General features: G+C 38.0%; 1 protein-coding gene across 1 annotated transcript in view; it reads right to left on the bottom strand.

The window, feature by feature from the left end:
* Nucleotides 1-3,227: 3,227 nt before the first annotated feature.
* nrxn3b (neurexin 3b) overlaps nucleotides 3,228-17,282 on the bottom strand; it is a 248,514-nt gene continuing 234,459 nt past the window's right edge. Inside the window, exon 23 of the mRNA XM_056763675.1 lies at nucleotides 3,228-7,100. Coding sequence (XP_056619653.1) covers nucleotides 6,145-7,100 — 956 coding nt within the window. The 3' untranslated portion in view covers nucleotides 3,228-6,144. The remainder of the gene's footprint in view (nucleotides 7,101-17,282) is intronic.

The raw sequence follows: 17,282 nt of genomic DNA on the forward strand, positions 1-17,282 counted from the left end.
ATAGGACACATTTACTTGTTATTTGTCACCTACACACATTCATCCATCCATAGGTGGTGAAATTTGTTACTATGATATTGCTCATCCACTCATGTCATTAATATTCTGTTTTGAGACATGCCTCTCTGTGTTAATCCTTTGAACAGATTTTCAAAATTTGTATTGCTTTTCAGAATAAAAATGTTATATTTAAAGATTTTTTAAAATACTGAAACTGTTCTCTATGTGTGTTCTCTGGCCTTCTCATTCCAATCTGTATTTCTGCTCAAATCTGCATTTTGATTTTTTTGAATTAGGGGTCATTAGTTTACTCTTTTAAAAACTTTTTATTTTACTAACAAAACTGTGGCAAAATTAAGCAAATTAACACAATAAAATGCAGTAAAAATAACTAGTGCTATTACTTACCACTTAGTAGATTAGAGCTATTTAAACAAAAATTAAGTACCAGAAATTTCTACAAGATGTTTTTTTCAGTGTACTATGTTTGTAACTTTAATTTTTATAATGCTACTTTAGTCGACCAGCAGTAGCTCTAAGAGCGTAAGAATTTTTGGTGAAAAAGCTCTCTGCCTTTTGTATCTGGAGGGATGAAAAATCTTTCTAAAATGAAGAAGGCTCCAGGTTGACAGATAAGTTATTGGTGGTTGATGTCTCCATCTATATACTCCAGGTCTTTGACCTTTTTACATGTCACCAGCTCATCAAACTCCACATTTTATCTGTCGCCTTTGATTAACTAAATCACCTATAACAGCCGCTCACCTGAACACGCTGAAAAGAAGGTTTGGAATAGGGTGAGTTTGTTCCAGAAAAGACAAAATTGTTCTTGGAATTGACTTAATGTCACTCCTGAGGTTTGATTTTGTTAAAATTTGACAGACACTGGACTAGAATGGCCACAAGAAATCTATAAATGCTGATTAAATGAACATTTTAAGTGATCTCTTTATTTTGCATTGCAAATATATTTGCATGTATAGTATTTACTTGTCAGCCAAGTATGATTTTTATAATAGACAGACAATAATCAGTGTAGAATAATTTTGAAAAAGTAAATGGCAGGCATGCCTTTATTTATTTACCATTACAGCACTCGTTTTTGTATTAATTCCCCAGGGAATTAATACAAAAACGAGTGCTGTAAAATCGATTTATTGCAACGAATCGATTCCCAAATAATTTTGTATGCGAACAAATGTATTATTTTATTTAAATACAGATATAATAAATATATACTTTGCATATTTCTTAAATATATAAATGCAGGTTTGTGTATTTATTTTTACCAACAAATAATCATGCCACACATATATTTTAAACATATATTTGTTTTGTTATTGATTAATCGCACGTTTGATAGAAAATGCATGAAGCTTACAAGTAGTTAGGTAAATATCTCTGACGCATAAACTTTTTTCATTTCATAGCCTGTTTTGTTTCAAAACTCTGGAATCTGTAACAAATTTCATTAGAATTTTTTTGGGGGACCAAATGACTGGCTAAACTCATCAGTCTTAGATGTCATTGACTCCGTGCTCGTAATTGCAGCTTCCCACAATTCTGGCTGGCTCTCGTGAAACGGATGTTTATTAGCGGCGCTGAGAGCTCATCAAACGCTCCATTTGGGCTCCAGCTGCAGTATGATGAGGGCTGATTGCATGCTCTCATTTCATTAATCAACATTAACCACAACACTGATCTGATAGAACCCAAGATCACATGATGCACTGGCCATGTTTCATTTAATAATACAGTGGGACTGTCAAATAAATGAGCAGATAATGAAAGTGGGAAGAATATAATTGCTCATTGCCACATTTCCACTTGGGAAGTGTTAGGTTTCTAAATGACAGTGTGCTATCTATTAATCTGTTTTTCCAAGTCACTCACAATAGACCCTGAATCTCTGCTATAGACACTGATTGCATTATTGATTATTGAGCTGCCGTTGGCGTGCCATCAGTAACGTGGTCAGTAAAGTTACTTAACCAGTCGATAGAGATAAGTAAGAGATAACTCATCACCATATACAATATGCATTACGATGTCGATATATTATCTTTATAATGACATTAGAGCCGGTTCTCAAATCACGAGTGACCAGTCACTTTTACAGTGGTCTTGGTTGTTGAATTATTGATTTTATGCCAAAAATACTCCAATAAGTAGAACCGACCTAAAAATACTGAATAACAGGAAAGCATTTGGACTAGTACAGGTTCCTTATTTAAACCATCCTGCCATATGCATCAGTGTGAGTGCTTGGTATGCTGTTCATGCAATTCCATAATAAACGTTTGTGGGATGTTCTATAATTCTACAATAGATTTCAACTGTTTCTGTAAACCATTAAATAGTCTGTGTATGCACATTATATTTGCCTCATTGATGCGGCTTCTGTGTGGAGTAAAATCTCCCAAATAGGCCAATTTAAAAATGATAGATTTGGCTCACAAGGGGTCCCGCATAAAGAGGAACCCCCGCAGTCTTATATGCCAGTAAGATATGTATAGCCTATAAAGATCTATCACCTCTTTACGCAGATGTCAGGTTTACATGAACAAATCTATTACTACGCATCAAATAACTGATGACCTGAAATGGTTGGTTCAAACATGTATTTTAAGAGAACAGATATAGGAAAGAGGACAGGAGGGGAAACAGGATACTTGGCTTTTTTTCAAGAATACTAAACAGAGTAAATATACAAAAATCTCCGTGAATAATCTGGCTCATTTCGGATGGTTAATTTGGTTAGTGGAACTTTTGAAACTTGAAAGTTTGGTCGCCAAATTGTTTTGTGTGTAAAACCTGAAAGTAATACATTTAAAACGTTTGTAAAACATTTACCAATAAAAGAACACCGAAGTCTAGACTCATCATTACATCATTCGTGAGGCTTCAGTGGGAGTGGGCGGTCACACATTTCATACGATTCCCATTTCCATGGTTACAGCCCCTTTGGTAGAATCCCTGCATTTTGTTGAAGTTTAATATATATATATATATATATATATATATACAGTATACATACTAGACCTATACATATATATATATATATATATGGTTTAATTGCAAACTCTGAGTTTGTGGTAGGTCCGTCTTGAATTTTTTTTTTAGAAAAGAACGAATAAATGAAATTTTCCCTTCTACAACCTTAATGTATACACTCTTGTAATCTGTGATTTCAGTCACAGTATATTAAGAAACGGCGAACAATAGTGTTGAAAACAATTGGGAACATTTTATTGCTGGACATAGCTGAAAGTCAAGAGTGAAAACAATAATTGACGAATCGAGAAATGAAGAACACAAAATGACGGCGCACAAATCAGAGTGCCGCGTTAACAAAACAAGAAATAAACATGAGTAGAAAAGATGACATATTCCAACTACTGCCAGCACAAACGGTCATAAATCAACAAACTAAAAGACTGCACAATAACAGCGGAACATATTGAAAAATCATAAATACAGTAAACGAAACAAAAACAAAAAACAAATCATCCTCAGCTCCATGGCAGCAGTGTGAATCCATCATCCACCTTTATTATGTGAGCTCTTGTAACCTTGTTTAAATAGAAAACAAGAACCGGGAATAAAATAACCAATGACATGAAGCCTGGATTCAAGTGTGGAGGGCAATATCTATCAGTTGAGGTCTTCCAGTCTTACTCATACATGTGACTTATACAAAACCCTCGAGATGGATTGACCCAACAATACTGTTTCGGAACACTTTCTCCATTTGCAGTGGGGTTCAAACATCTGAGAACACTAATGGAAATCATTTTCGAATTTATTACAAATTTTGTTTACCTGATGCATAACATCTGAGTTAAAAAAAGTTCAAATGTGTTAATATTTGGTACGTCTGCTTTTACATCATTGAAAGCATGCACTCCAGCTGGAATGGATTACATTAACATGCATTAAAGAAAATGGTTTATTCCGAGTTTTTGCAGAAAGTAGCATTTCAAAAATTATAAGTTGGCGAGTTTTCTAATCATGTAAACAAAAAAGGCTGATTTTGAAACATATTTTTTCTTTCCTAAACCACACACAGCTGTGTTTCGTTTATAAATAATTCCGTGTTTTGAACCATTCTGACGAGTCATTGATTGGGTGAGTTATTAAAATAAGTCTCTTGCAACGTTCTTGAATAAATCAGCTGTTTTGAATGAATCTGTTGAATAATTCGTTAACTTAGTGAAAAGTTGCAACCACCTACTGGCTGTTTTTTGGGAAAGATTTTTCCACATGTAATGTCCAAAGATCTGTAATTTCACGTTGAAACATTCACTGTTCACAAAAACTTAATTTTACAGTTTTCAAAATTTTATTTTGTGTATTTTTGAAACATGGTAGGAAAATCTGTCAAATTACAGAAAAAGACCGGGGGGGGAAAAAGATTCATAAACGGTAAAACTGAACAAAAACATAAAAAACTTTTAAAAAAAAAACTGTTATTTTATGTAATATTTCTGATCACCTTGCTGTATCTTTGAAATGTTGCACATTCTATTAGTTCCCGCATGAAAACTGTTGTAGTATACTTACTACTAGTTTACTACAGTTTACCATAGTAAGTATAAAAGTATACTGCAGTATTTTTTCATGTGGATTGCTTCATGCCATTTGTATGTTTTGGCTTGTAATCATACTAAAGTGTTCAAACTGGGACTGATTCATCTGGATCTGTGTATTTAGGTCATTTTGGTTCATTTGCAGATTTGAATTATGAATCATCAGAACAGGGCACTATATCAGGATAATAAATGGTATCATGACACTTCAGCTGGTAAAGTACTTTAAGATAAGTTTATGGTATCGTGACAACACTAGTATGTAGACACGGGAGTAAGTTAATGAAACCACACTGTTAAAGGAAACCCAGTTGGGAAGTTCAGAAGAAAAAACCTTGTTACTGACTAAACCACATGTTTATTGGGGTTGCAAGTAAGCTGACAACAGTGCATGTACTGTAAATGCAAATGTTGTTTTGGCATCCATGTAGTCATAGGCTGCATTACCCATGTTACCTCAGCATAATTCCAAATCTTATATTAGACTTTGTCATATTATTAGTGGTCGTAGACTTTTGCACCCCACCGCCCGAACTACAAGAAAACTAAACATAATGTTCAATTAGTACAGAAAGAGTACGAAAATCTCAAAATCAACTCATGTAAAATAATGAGCTACAAAGTACAACAGTTATGATGTAACAAAATATGTAAACATATTTATTGTTTGACACAGTTGACTGTGACATGAAATATACACTTGTTCACATTGGATTCAGCTTCTGCAAATCAATTCCAGCCCTCTGTCGTGCATTGCTTCGCTCACAGTTGCTCCATATGGTGTGAAATGTGTTAGGCAAATGACTTAAGTATTTATGACAGAAATTTATGATGTACTACAGAATGTCTCATTTTCCATTCGTAAGGTGAATCTGGCAACACATGACAGAGCTCATTCAGAACGTGAGTGCGAGTTTGTTTTTGACAGACACCGGAAGAGAAAATGACAAAGAAATCAAAGGAAAAAGGAGAATGCTAGCGGAGAAAAAAAATGTTAACAAAAGCTAGAAAAAGTTAATCTGTCATTTTCCACGGAAACCCCCTGTAACACATATTCCAACACAATTAAAAAACACCATTTGTCTAATGGATCGTTTCCCTTCCAGCGTGAGATAAAATAGTACTCCCAATCTCATCTTTGCAAAGATATCAGTACTACATCACACACGTCACATGCATGCCCAAAATCATGATCCATGATCGTTGTCGTTTTGTACAGGATTACGATGGACAAGGGTTGCTTTGTTTTTTTTCTTTCCTCTTTTTTTACACCAAGGATTTTCGAACCTCTGAAAGTCACTTGAGGGGTAACAATGTAACAATGAGATATTTTACACTGGTACTGTCCCACAACCAGACAGAAAGTAAGGTATCAAGGTCCCCAGAGTCCTTCTCGCCTTCTCCCTACGCTTACCGTTTTAAGTGTGCTTCTAATCACAGAACTTGGAAATGGGTCCATTTTGACTCAGCGCCATTGAGTTCTTAAAGCATTTTCACTGTGAAATCACTTCTCCCAGTCCAAGATTTCTCAAATGTTTGTATGTGGGATTGTGTTTTATACATAGTATTCCTTGTCTTTATCTTTGGGTCTCTTGTTGCCGGCACCCTTAGAGCTGGGTTGTTTGTCTTTCACTACAGTGCCGTTGTTCTGAGCTGAATTGCTGATGTAGTTCCTCTGTTCGTCTACCTGATACGAGCCCTCGTCCCTGTTCCTGTATTTGTACATGGCATAGAGGAGAATGAGGATGCACAGGGCGGCAGCGGAGACAATACCCACCACCATGCCCGTTGTGCTGCTGGACTCGCGTATCACCTCCGAGGCCCCGGGGGGCACTCTCCTGATACCTGGAACTGTGGGCAGGGCGCTGGGGATAGTGCGTAACATGGGCTGGGTGATGTACGGCCCTCTGGGTTTGGTGCCGTCTGCGTCGTAAGCTGTGGGCAGCGGTAGCAACACTATGTCCGGTTGGGGTTTGATCTCGCGGTTGTTCATTTTCCCGGCTGGGATTTTGGGCGCGGCCTCGGGTACGACGGGCGATGATGCCGAGCTTCTGAGGTCAGGCAGAGGTGGGACAACCGTGGGCCTGCCCGCCTCAGATGCCTTGCTAGGCTTAAATTCCTTAACTTCCCACTTGGGCGCGAGAGCTTTGTAGCCGCCTTCGTAGGTCGACGTGGTCAAGATCTTATCTGTTACCAGGGAGAAGGTGGTGTAAAAATCTTCATCGTCAGTGGGGGGGAGGCTCGAGTCGAAGGCCTCCCCTGAGCCAAACCCCGATATCACCAAGCCATCACCATCATCATCATCACCATCATCATCACAATCATCGCTGCCTCGGTCCGACAAGCAAGGTACCCCCGCTTCGGTGGCAATTGACAGGGACTCTTTGGTGGTTTCAATAATGGTGAGGACGGGGTGAAGGGTTGGGGGAAGAGGGATGAAAGGGACTCGAGTGAAAACGGGAGGGATGTCTATGGGATCCTCGACTAGAATGGGGATGACTAACTCCCCTCCTGGGAAGCAAAAGAGAAGAGAGGAAATTAGTGTCCGTTCCGGAAAACTCTTTGCTGCTCACATAGAGTCAACTGCACATGACCAAGTAGAGCAAAGCAAGAAATTTTGAAAAAGAATATCACAAAAACACTCATCTATTTCAATGGTCAAATAAATCAAGATGAAAAAAGAACTGAAAGAGAACATGGAAATGTAAGGTTCGTTGTATCAAAAGGCTTGAAGGGACATGCAGGGCTGTGAGCTTTTCTATTGGCTTAATCAACTGACCCTTTTCAAAAGGGACAAATTCACAAAATTAAACTAAATTGTTCTGTTTTCAGTGCTTGAATCGGAGGGGATCCATGACCACTAGATAGACATATTTAAGAAAATGAGGACAAATCTAACATTTTTGGGGGATAAGACAGTAAATATTGCAAGCAAATTATTTACAATAGCCAAGAAGTCTATTTTTTGTAGAATTTTATTTTTTTAGAATAATTGTCTGTCTTTTCTCTCCATTTCTTTTTGTACCGTATTTATCCGTTCCATTTCAGGGTTTTGAATTTCTTGGGTTTTGACACATTAAGCTTCAGCAATTCTATGTTTTATCTGCTGTTTTCATTAAAACATGCTACTTGGTTCAATACTTCACTGCTTCTTATCATTTATAATCATAAAAGCTTTCGATGCGTTATTTGGATAATTAGTGGGCTGTCGAACAATTAATCGTGATTAATCACATCCAGAATAAAGGTTTGTGTTTATATAATATATGTCTTGCACTGTGCATATTAAGTTTATGTTCTTAAACACAAAAACATACATTAATATATTCAAGAAAAATAGAAAAAAATGAAACGTTCATATTTAATTTAAACTATTTGTAAATATAAATCTATATTCTTCCTAAATATGTGTATTCCTAAGTATGTATGTATGTGTGTTTTTGTGTTAATGAATATAAAATGAATATGCATAGTACACAGACATGTATCATGTAAACAAATTTTTTATTCTTGATGCGATTAATCGTGATTAGTCGTTTGATAGCCTCTAATAATTATTAAAACATTTGATTCTGTTGCACTATGCTGAATTAAGAAAAATAGAATTAGTACTGTATTACCATTTTTTTTATTAACAGCATTTTCATATACAATTTTTACGTTTTGGTTTAGTTGCAAGAAATCCTTTAAGTTAAAAAAACCCTTAATTATAAATACAACAGTATTGTCACTAAGGGGTATTCTTATCTTATGGGGTTTCTTGCAACCGGGCCTTGGTTCCTGTATAAAAAAACATCTTTTAGTGGGGACCTCTGTTAGACATGATTCAATTCAAGCACTGTTTGTTTCAATAACCTGCATCTTGTTTGCAACCTGCCTGCAAGCCAAATGTAAAAAGGCACCTAATGTGAGAACAAAACTCTTTGGAATTTACATTTAAATTAAATATCTTCAGCATATATGTGTCTACCTTCTATTTAAACGAGGCTAATTAAGTGTCTTATTCTCAAAATATATTCTCCCTGATTCAATTAATGGGCATCTTCCACAACCCACTTTAGAACCGACCTATAAGATCAGTCACCTGTTTTGCATGAATCAGGCCCCAAAACGTCAAAGACAGCATGTGCAAGTCTCAACAAGTCTATAGTCTTTATATTTAGTACATATAGAGATTAGTGAAAAGTGAAATTCATTTAGATAGAAAATTTGGTGTCCTGCTAAACTGACAAACATCAGATCAATGGAGATAGTAATATATGGAGCACTTACGAAAACACAATTATTGCATTTAGATTTCAAATTTTCTGAGCGGCTCATGGAAACTGTGGAGAAAATCACTATTTTACTTGTCTCCTCTTTTAAGTCTGCCACGCTTGAGATGAAAGCCAATTGCCTTTTGACAGTTTCTATGAAACTGCCACAATGGCACAAGTCACAGATTCAACAACACCTGAATGTGCAGTATATACGGATGGATCTCGAGGATGTCATTTTAACACACTTCGCACCTTGTTGAATAAAATGATCAGAACAAACGTGAGCGTAAATTCTTCATAAAACATCTCATGGAAATTTGGTAAGATTGATGAACCCCGAACAGAACTAATCGGCTGTCAAAAAATACGAAGCGGTTTACACACAACAGATTTGTTCTGCTCGTGTTTCAATAATGTGGTCCATTATGACAACAATAATAATCTTCTAATTGTAATGCGAGAACCATCCAGATGTTGGTAAAAACTGCTTGAACTCATGCCAGGGTGGCTTTGTCGATTACATTGCAGACTTACAAACAACAAAGGGCACTGTAAGGCAACGCAGGTCTCAAACAACGAACCAAATGAAAAGTACAGGAAAGAAAAGTGAAAAAGCAATGCAAACAATTGGTAAATGGTAAGAGCAAAACACCAGAAACATTCGCAAACCAAAGGCACAGAGAGTCGAGTTGTAGGTATAGAAAAAGAAAATGAAATTAGTCTGAAACAATGGAAAGCCTATAAAACAAAGTCATCAAAGTGTGGAAGCATAGCAACAGTTCTTTGACTTACATCAACAAATTGCCCGCATGAATTTGGCAGGAAGAAAAAAATTTACAAAAGAAAGTTGTGTAAGAATGCTTGGGGTTAATCCGACAAGTTTCAAGCAATCAATTTATCCTACGATCTGATATATCAGAATTTTTTCTTAGACAAGATGGTACAGGGAGGCAACGACACATACATTCACACACCATGACATGAAAAATAAATGTCACCGTTCTGCTCATTCTTGATAAATAAATCCTTTTTCTCTACAAAAGAAAACTGTACATCATTGCATTACTTTTCTTTTAGATCATTTTGTTTTCTCTGCATCTTTTTTTGTTACATATGAATTCTTGAATGACTGAATGACTGTACATACTCTACCGTTGTTAAGAGAAGGGGAGGGATAAGAGAAAGAGAAGGAGGGGCCTATGAACAGACTAGGTAGGAAATGACATAGATGGAAGTGAACGTGTACGTCAGTTGCCATGTCCATGTAAGGGCGGTACGAAGCGGTCGGGCGGCAATAGAGCTTTGGGCTGTAAGGAAGGGATGGGGATATACAAACAATGAGCATATACATGCCCATCTACAGATCAAATAGCACTCAAGACTGACACTCTTACAGACCCTAAGCTGCAACTTCTGTCCCATGCAGTTTCTCAATTTGCCAGATTTCAAATAGGTTGACCAGTGGCGAATTAACTGGCTATGATTTTTTGACATTATAATCTTGTTTTTTCTCTTGACAAACAAATATAAATGTATACATTTACAGCTATATATATAAGCATTGCTAATATAGTCCCATAGCTTTATTTACTTTATATAGAAGCAATTCGTTTTTGAAAAAAGTAACTAAACAAGAAACAAGAATGAAAATAAAGCACAAAGTTTTGATACTTATAAACTACTATATTGTTATTTGAACAAAGAGAATTCCATCCAAAAATCATTTAACCTCACCAATGATGTGCTGTCAGTCAAACATCTGGATCACTTCTTACCCAAAGATGGCTCACAACAATTACACGTTCTTTGAAAGTTCTGAACACAACTATACCAAATTGAGCATTTTGGATAGAATTCTGTTTTGGTTAAGCAAAATATATACATACACACACATATATACACATACAAATAAATGGAGAACATGTATGTACTGTATATATATGTATGCATGTATGCAAAAAGCATTAAAAGGAAAAGATAACAGATAAATAAACAAACAAACAATTCAAATTCTCACACTGTAAAAGCACATACTGAGGAGGGACATCATACAGTCACCACCTTTCCAACTAATAATACCATTATTAGGTTTGCTTCTGTCAATCTGTTGTTAGTAGCTTGACAGCACAAAGGAGGTTGGTTTTGGGAAAAGGAGGAAAATCACTTTTTGGTTTTAGTTCCTACTGCAAGGTGAAGTCATGCTTTTAACAAGTTGCATTTAGGGAAAGTAGAATCACAGCACTGCAAGCTGGGATCAGGAGAGCTCATCTAGAGAAACACATGGGCCAAAGGCTGTGGGGTACTGGATGTACACTGATCAATTGAATCTCGTCAGCATCACATGGATAAATGCAGTGTTTTTTAATAAAATAGTTGTAATTTAGAATGTAGATCATTGTGTAACCAACAGCCGTTCGCTCAACATTACTGACAGTAAACGCAGGGAATTCCACAAAATGGCATCTGAGCTGAACAGATCACAATATTTTTCTCCCAGGTGGTTTTCCAGTATATTTTTTATAGTATGTTAACCATTGGCTCTTTAATACAGTTTTGTGGAGCAGGATTTCAAACAAATTCGAAAACCGGGGATATTAAACGGCCATTGAATTCACATTACATATGCCAATTCTTAGCCGAAATTCACTGACAGTGATGTCAAAGATTTCCATGATATAATTCACAAGAATACGCAATAGTTATATAAACAAACATTTCATGTGAGAACGCAGTCACAAAGTGCACAGACATGAATACATTAAGTAACATAAAAAGCTAATTACTTATACGGTAATTGAACTACAATCGTTGTATCTTTAATAAGTCTCAGTGATTCCCTAGGCCGTCCTAAGCTAATGGATTCATTTTTGGCTGATCAAGATGAAAGCATCTACCAGAACCACAGGCACAAAGAATGTGCCACGGAGGACAACCCATGTCTCGGTAAATACATTAATCTCGCATTAACGATTAACAAGCAACGATCATTTTCACATTGTAATAATTCGGCACAAACACTGCGTTTTTGTCTCAGGGGAGTATGTTTGTTTTGAAGAAGGGAGGATGTGTTCCATTACATGGCAAATACTTCCACACTGCATTAAGCCTTAAGCTTCGCCACATTGCGGCGTTCTCTCGGTGTGCTTACAGAAGCTAATTCCTGTAAACAAATCTGAGGTGCCACCCTCTTTCTCAGCATTCTCACGCCTTCAAAAGCATCTTCGGAGCAAAATTTCACCTTTCAGTGCAACTTTCCAAGGATGCAAAACAAACTAAATGGAGCGAAACGGCTGACATTCACAGTAGTCCTCTCTCTCTTTCGCAGGGCAAATCAAATCCGTCCGTCAGATATCTGTGCCTAACCTCCGTGACCATCTTGCTTTCGCTGAGTCTACCCAAACGATGATGAATGCCGCAGGTGCGCGGGGCTTAACCTGCCTGATCCCCTGAAAGGGAAGGCTGCGTGAGCCGGCCCCCGCGCTTCAGAAGGTACGCCGCAGCCAAATCCTTTTGTGTTACGCGGCTGCTGCAGTTCTCCTCACCTCTGCTAACTCATCAGTAGCGCACAGAATAGAAAATGGGAAATGAGAAGGCCGCGAAGAATGCTGAGGTAAACAATAACAGCGTGTCTCTCCACAGAAACTGAGACAAAAACTGACCCTCTTGATATTTCCTTAGAGTATCAGATTACACTCCGATTGATCAGTTGACCCTTTGCTAAACTCCACCCCATTTGTCACTTCTGCTCGCGCGTACAAGCTAAACTAGTGTTTGCACTTATTTCTTTAAAACATTGTGAAGCAATATTATATATTTTTGTATAATAATATATAATAAATGTATAAGTTTAAATAATAATATAAATAAATAATATGTATGCTTGTCTTCAAAAAAGCTGTTAAATTAAGGTCATTTTTTTCCTGTTACACTGAAATAACAGAGTTAATGACTCATATCACTGCTATCCTTCTGAAATCTTAATTTCGATCCATCCATCCATTTTCTTCCGCTTATCGGGGCCGGGTCGCGGGGGCAGCAGTCTAAGCAGGGATGCCCAGACTTCCCTCTCGCTAGACACTTCCTCCAGCTCTTCCGGGGGGACACCGAGGCGTTCCCAGGCCAGCCGGGAGACAAAGTCCCTCCAGCGTGTCCTAGGTCTTCCCCGGAGTCTCCTCCCGGTGGGACATGCCCGGAACACCTTCCCGGGAAGGCGTCCAGGGGGCATCCGGAAAAGATGCCCGAGCCACCTCAGCTGGCCCCTCTCGATGTGGAGGAGCAACGGATCTACTCTGAGCTCCTCCCGAGTGACCGAGCTTCTCACCATATCTCTAAGAGATCGCCCAGACACCCTGCGGAGAAAGCTTATTTCGGCCGCCCTGTATCCGGGATCTTGTCCTTTCTTAATTTCGATATTCCATGATTTTTATTTTGTTGGCAATAATCATTATTATTAGTCACCCTTAATGTTTGTCAGGTTTTGCAAATATTTAACAAATGAAAATGATTAAGAAGTGTTTGTCAACAATGACAACACTGTATTTAATCATTTAAAAAAGAGTTTTTTTTCATTTCCTCAAAAACAGTGAATTTGAACATGAGGTTTCAGAAGGACTACTGCAATATCATAGTGATTATAACTGTGTCAATAAACATATATTTTCCTTTTCTATAACATAACTTACTATGGTACTTCAGCCCATAGAAGAATTAACATTGAGTTAGTAACATTATCTAGGAGTACATTTTTCTTCATTTTGTAAATATAGGTGAAGATAATCTTGTGTATATCCTCTCATTTAGTCAGAAAACTCTGTTAAGGATTTTTAGAACAATGCCTTACTTTGGGATAATTTCTGTAAAATCCCCAATGACGGACCATGAAGCATATTACTTTGTTTGATATGTAAACAAGTTAGGGTGGAACATATTTAATGCCTTTTTATAATAGCCAATAGTACGGTGGCCGCTAGGTGTCACTGCGCTGCAATAGAAGAAAACACATGCAAACACAAAAAAACACAAGCAAATTCAGAAAGCATCTTCATTAGTTTGACGACACATGCCCTGCAAATCCTCGAAACACAAACAAACACAGAAACGCGCTGCATATACTCGCAACACAAACAAACACAGAAACGCGCTGCAAACTGCACAGAGGACAACGGAAGTGTTTCCAGGGGACCGCAAAAACTGATGCACCTGATTGGGACGCGCTTCACTTTGACTGTTCAAATTCATCAGTGGAGTTGTCAGCCACATTAAAGGTAGTTGCTTTATAACTTTATTTTAACTTTCTTAACGTACGTCCGTAGGATATTATTAGCCTGTCGATTTGAACAGTTTAAAAAAAACGATGAGAAGTAGTAACTGCCCGACTTACTTAAACAAGTGTCACTATAAAAAAGTTTAAAGGTTTAAAAAAATGATTAAAAACGTATTCTAGTCGACATAGTCAATGTGGCTGACAACTCCACTAATGAATTTGAACAGTCAAAATGAAGCGGGTCCCAATCAGGTGCATCAGTTTTTGGGGTCCCCCGGAAACACCTTTGTGTCGTCCGTGCAACTTGGAGCGCGTTTCTGTGTTTGTTTGTGTTGCGAGTATTTGCAGCGGGTTTCTGTGTTTGTTTGTGTTGCGAGAATTTGCAGCGCGTTTCTGTGTTTGTTTGTGTTGCGAGTATTTGCTTGTGTTGCGAGTATTTGCAGCGCGTTTCTGTGTTTGTTTGTGTTTCGAGAATTTGCAGGGCATGTGTCGCCAAACTAATGGAGATGCTTTCTGAATTTGCTTGTGTGTTTTTGCATGTGTTTTCTTCTGTTGCAGCGCAGGGACACCTAGCGCCCACGGTACAATAGCTTTTCATTTACATCACAGTTTGGAATATGATGTCAAACATATGTTTTTTAAATGCTTTTAAATGCAAATTCTGTCCGTTTTGGACCGTAAGACATTTTTAAGGCGAAAATATTCACACTACATGAAAAAAAATCAATTTTTATTTTTTGGTGACTTTAGCTTTCCATCACAGTGCCTTCATAGTCACATCCCATTTAGCACAGGTGCATCTGTAACATGTCTGCAAAAGATCTGGAAAATGTCTGCTGTGTAAAAACATATTTAAAAATGCAGTTTTACATACATCCTAAATCATAAACATCTTACAGACATCTTAAAGATGTATGTGTGCTATTTAGGGAAACTTGAAACAACAGCTGCTAGTGCAGGCCTGGTCCATGTTTATAAGGTGAGGCTACGCAAGGGGTCATATAAATCAGACTTTTTCGGCTGTAGTCTTTAGTGGTCATGACGCTTCTCATGGCTGCCTATTGGTTTTGTTTCCTCCGGTTTGTTTTTCTTTCTCACTTAGGGATCTTGTGTCCTGGCATGTCACAGATTGGTGCTCATCCTTCATATCCCAGTGCGACCCCAGGTGTCAAATTGCCATCCTCAGCTGGAGGCATGTGACTGTTGACTGACGCTCGATTTGTTGTATAGCCATTAAGCTAACCTTCTTGCACGCTCAACGTGTCAGCTTAATAACCTTTAACTGATTTGAGAGCTGTTCCAAAGTGACAACCAGCCCAACGGGACCAGACTACACCGAAACTGCGCCAAAGACGTTCCAGGTACCACCTCTCGGTGCTCGCCTGACTAATGCTACGCTTTGAGGACAGGCTTTCCATCTTAGTCACCTGATGTGCATGACAGCAAGATGAAAACTTTAGGGATCTTAGTGACACAACATCATTTTTACATTAAAAGACCGTTTCTTCTTGTGAACGACACTAGTGGGAGCTTTTCTCCTTTTTGATTCGAACATCAAGGCTGTTCTGTCAAAACGATGTCAGTTGTCTTTTGTCGGCGGGGTTTATTTTTAGTCTTCAAACAGAGAGTTGGCTCTTGTGATCTAGTCAAACATAAATGACGCTTATTTGTAGGCTGAAGTGTGTTTCAGCATTTCTGCTCCATTAACTACACCAGAAAAAGTGGTTTGCAAACAGGTTTTCGTAATACTGTCCTTACTGTATGTGCCAATGGTTGCAATACGTTGATAAGTCGTCAGTGTTTACACACTTTTTGGAAAATAACACAAGCATGATTCTTTGCGTAAGAGCCTGGGATAGAAGAAATCATTTGGACAGAAGAATTGGACTCGGATTTGTTTGTCATTGGCCGTATTGTGGAATTCCCATGGGTTCAAACGTGTTCCAAAGTTTCACAAAACATAGAGCGAAATCACAAGAATCAGCAAGACATCAGACAGACACACGAAACACACAAAGACAAGACGGCAGTACATAGACAGATGATATGCAAGACAGCCTGTTAGCACACTCATGGGTGGAGAAGCACGCCAGATGAAGCCAATCACATCCATGCTAGAGTTGATGGGGACCTCCTGCAGGGGGTCGGTTAGTTTGCACTCAACGCATGCCACAAACGTGACTGATCAATAGCAACAAATTGAATAGAAAAACAGATATACTTTGTGGCAATAAAACTCTTTTTATGCCATCTGCATTCAAACGGACATGTGTATGCAGAAAGGCACAGAAATAAAGATGACATCGGGAATGGACGGGTGGGGAGGGCGGTCATTCTTTCACACACAACTTTCTTCAGACAGAATGGGGGTTGCCTGCGCAGGGCTTAAATAAAAAAATTATATATATATGATGGCAAGAAAAGATTTTGTTGCCTTTAATTTCCTGTCGTTCAGTATGTGGGGATGTTTCATTTCAGCCTTATGGCACAAAACGTAACAAAACATGAGGAGGAGATTTCGATTTTTTTCAACCACCAAAATTCCATGCGGCACAAGATGAGACGAAACAAGAGGATACGATTTTAATCCTGGAAAATGGGGGGATGAGGACATCAAAGAAAAAACAAAAACAAAACTCTAGAAAATAAGGCAAATAAAGCACATGAATGGAGATGTCAAAGAGAGGATACGGTAGGAAGATGGTTTCCACATGGAAAAAGGTTCAACCAAAACAGAAATGTATCATGCAAACTGTCCACGAAATCTGAAGGGAAGGTCAGACTGAAAACGTGAATTTCTGTGTCGACATGAAATCGTATGAACGTGGTGGTTTGTGCCTAAGTGTGCACGCATCGAATGTCGGATGAGAACAGATGAAAGATAAACTGCAAACTGTCCAATAGCGAACTTCCTGTTGCCGCGAACTTGGGGCTGGTATTAGTTTTAACACAGTTAGGGAGTATTTCTAAATAAATAAAACTGTCTGCTGTCAGGTTTGCTGTCAGCTAACACTTGGTGAACATTTTCTATAATGAGCAGAGTGACCTTGAAAGTTGGCGGAAATAAATGGCGTTAAAAGGCAAACAAATAAATAAGGGCCATCTGTAAAGTCAAAGGTATTGACGGACCATATGGATGCTAGCCTGTGAGGTAAACGTGCGTGACACGCT

This window comes from Triplophysa dalaica, chromosome 13, assembly GCF_015846415.1.
Source record: "Triplophysa dalaica isolate WHDGS20190420 chromosome 13, ASM1584641v1, whole genome shotgun sequence".
Lineage (NCBI taxonomy): Eukaryota > Metazoa > Chordata > Actinopteri > Cypriniformes > Nemacheilidae > Triplophysa > Triplophysa dalaica.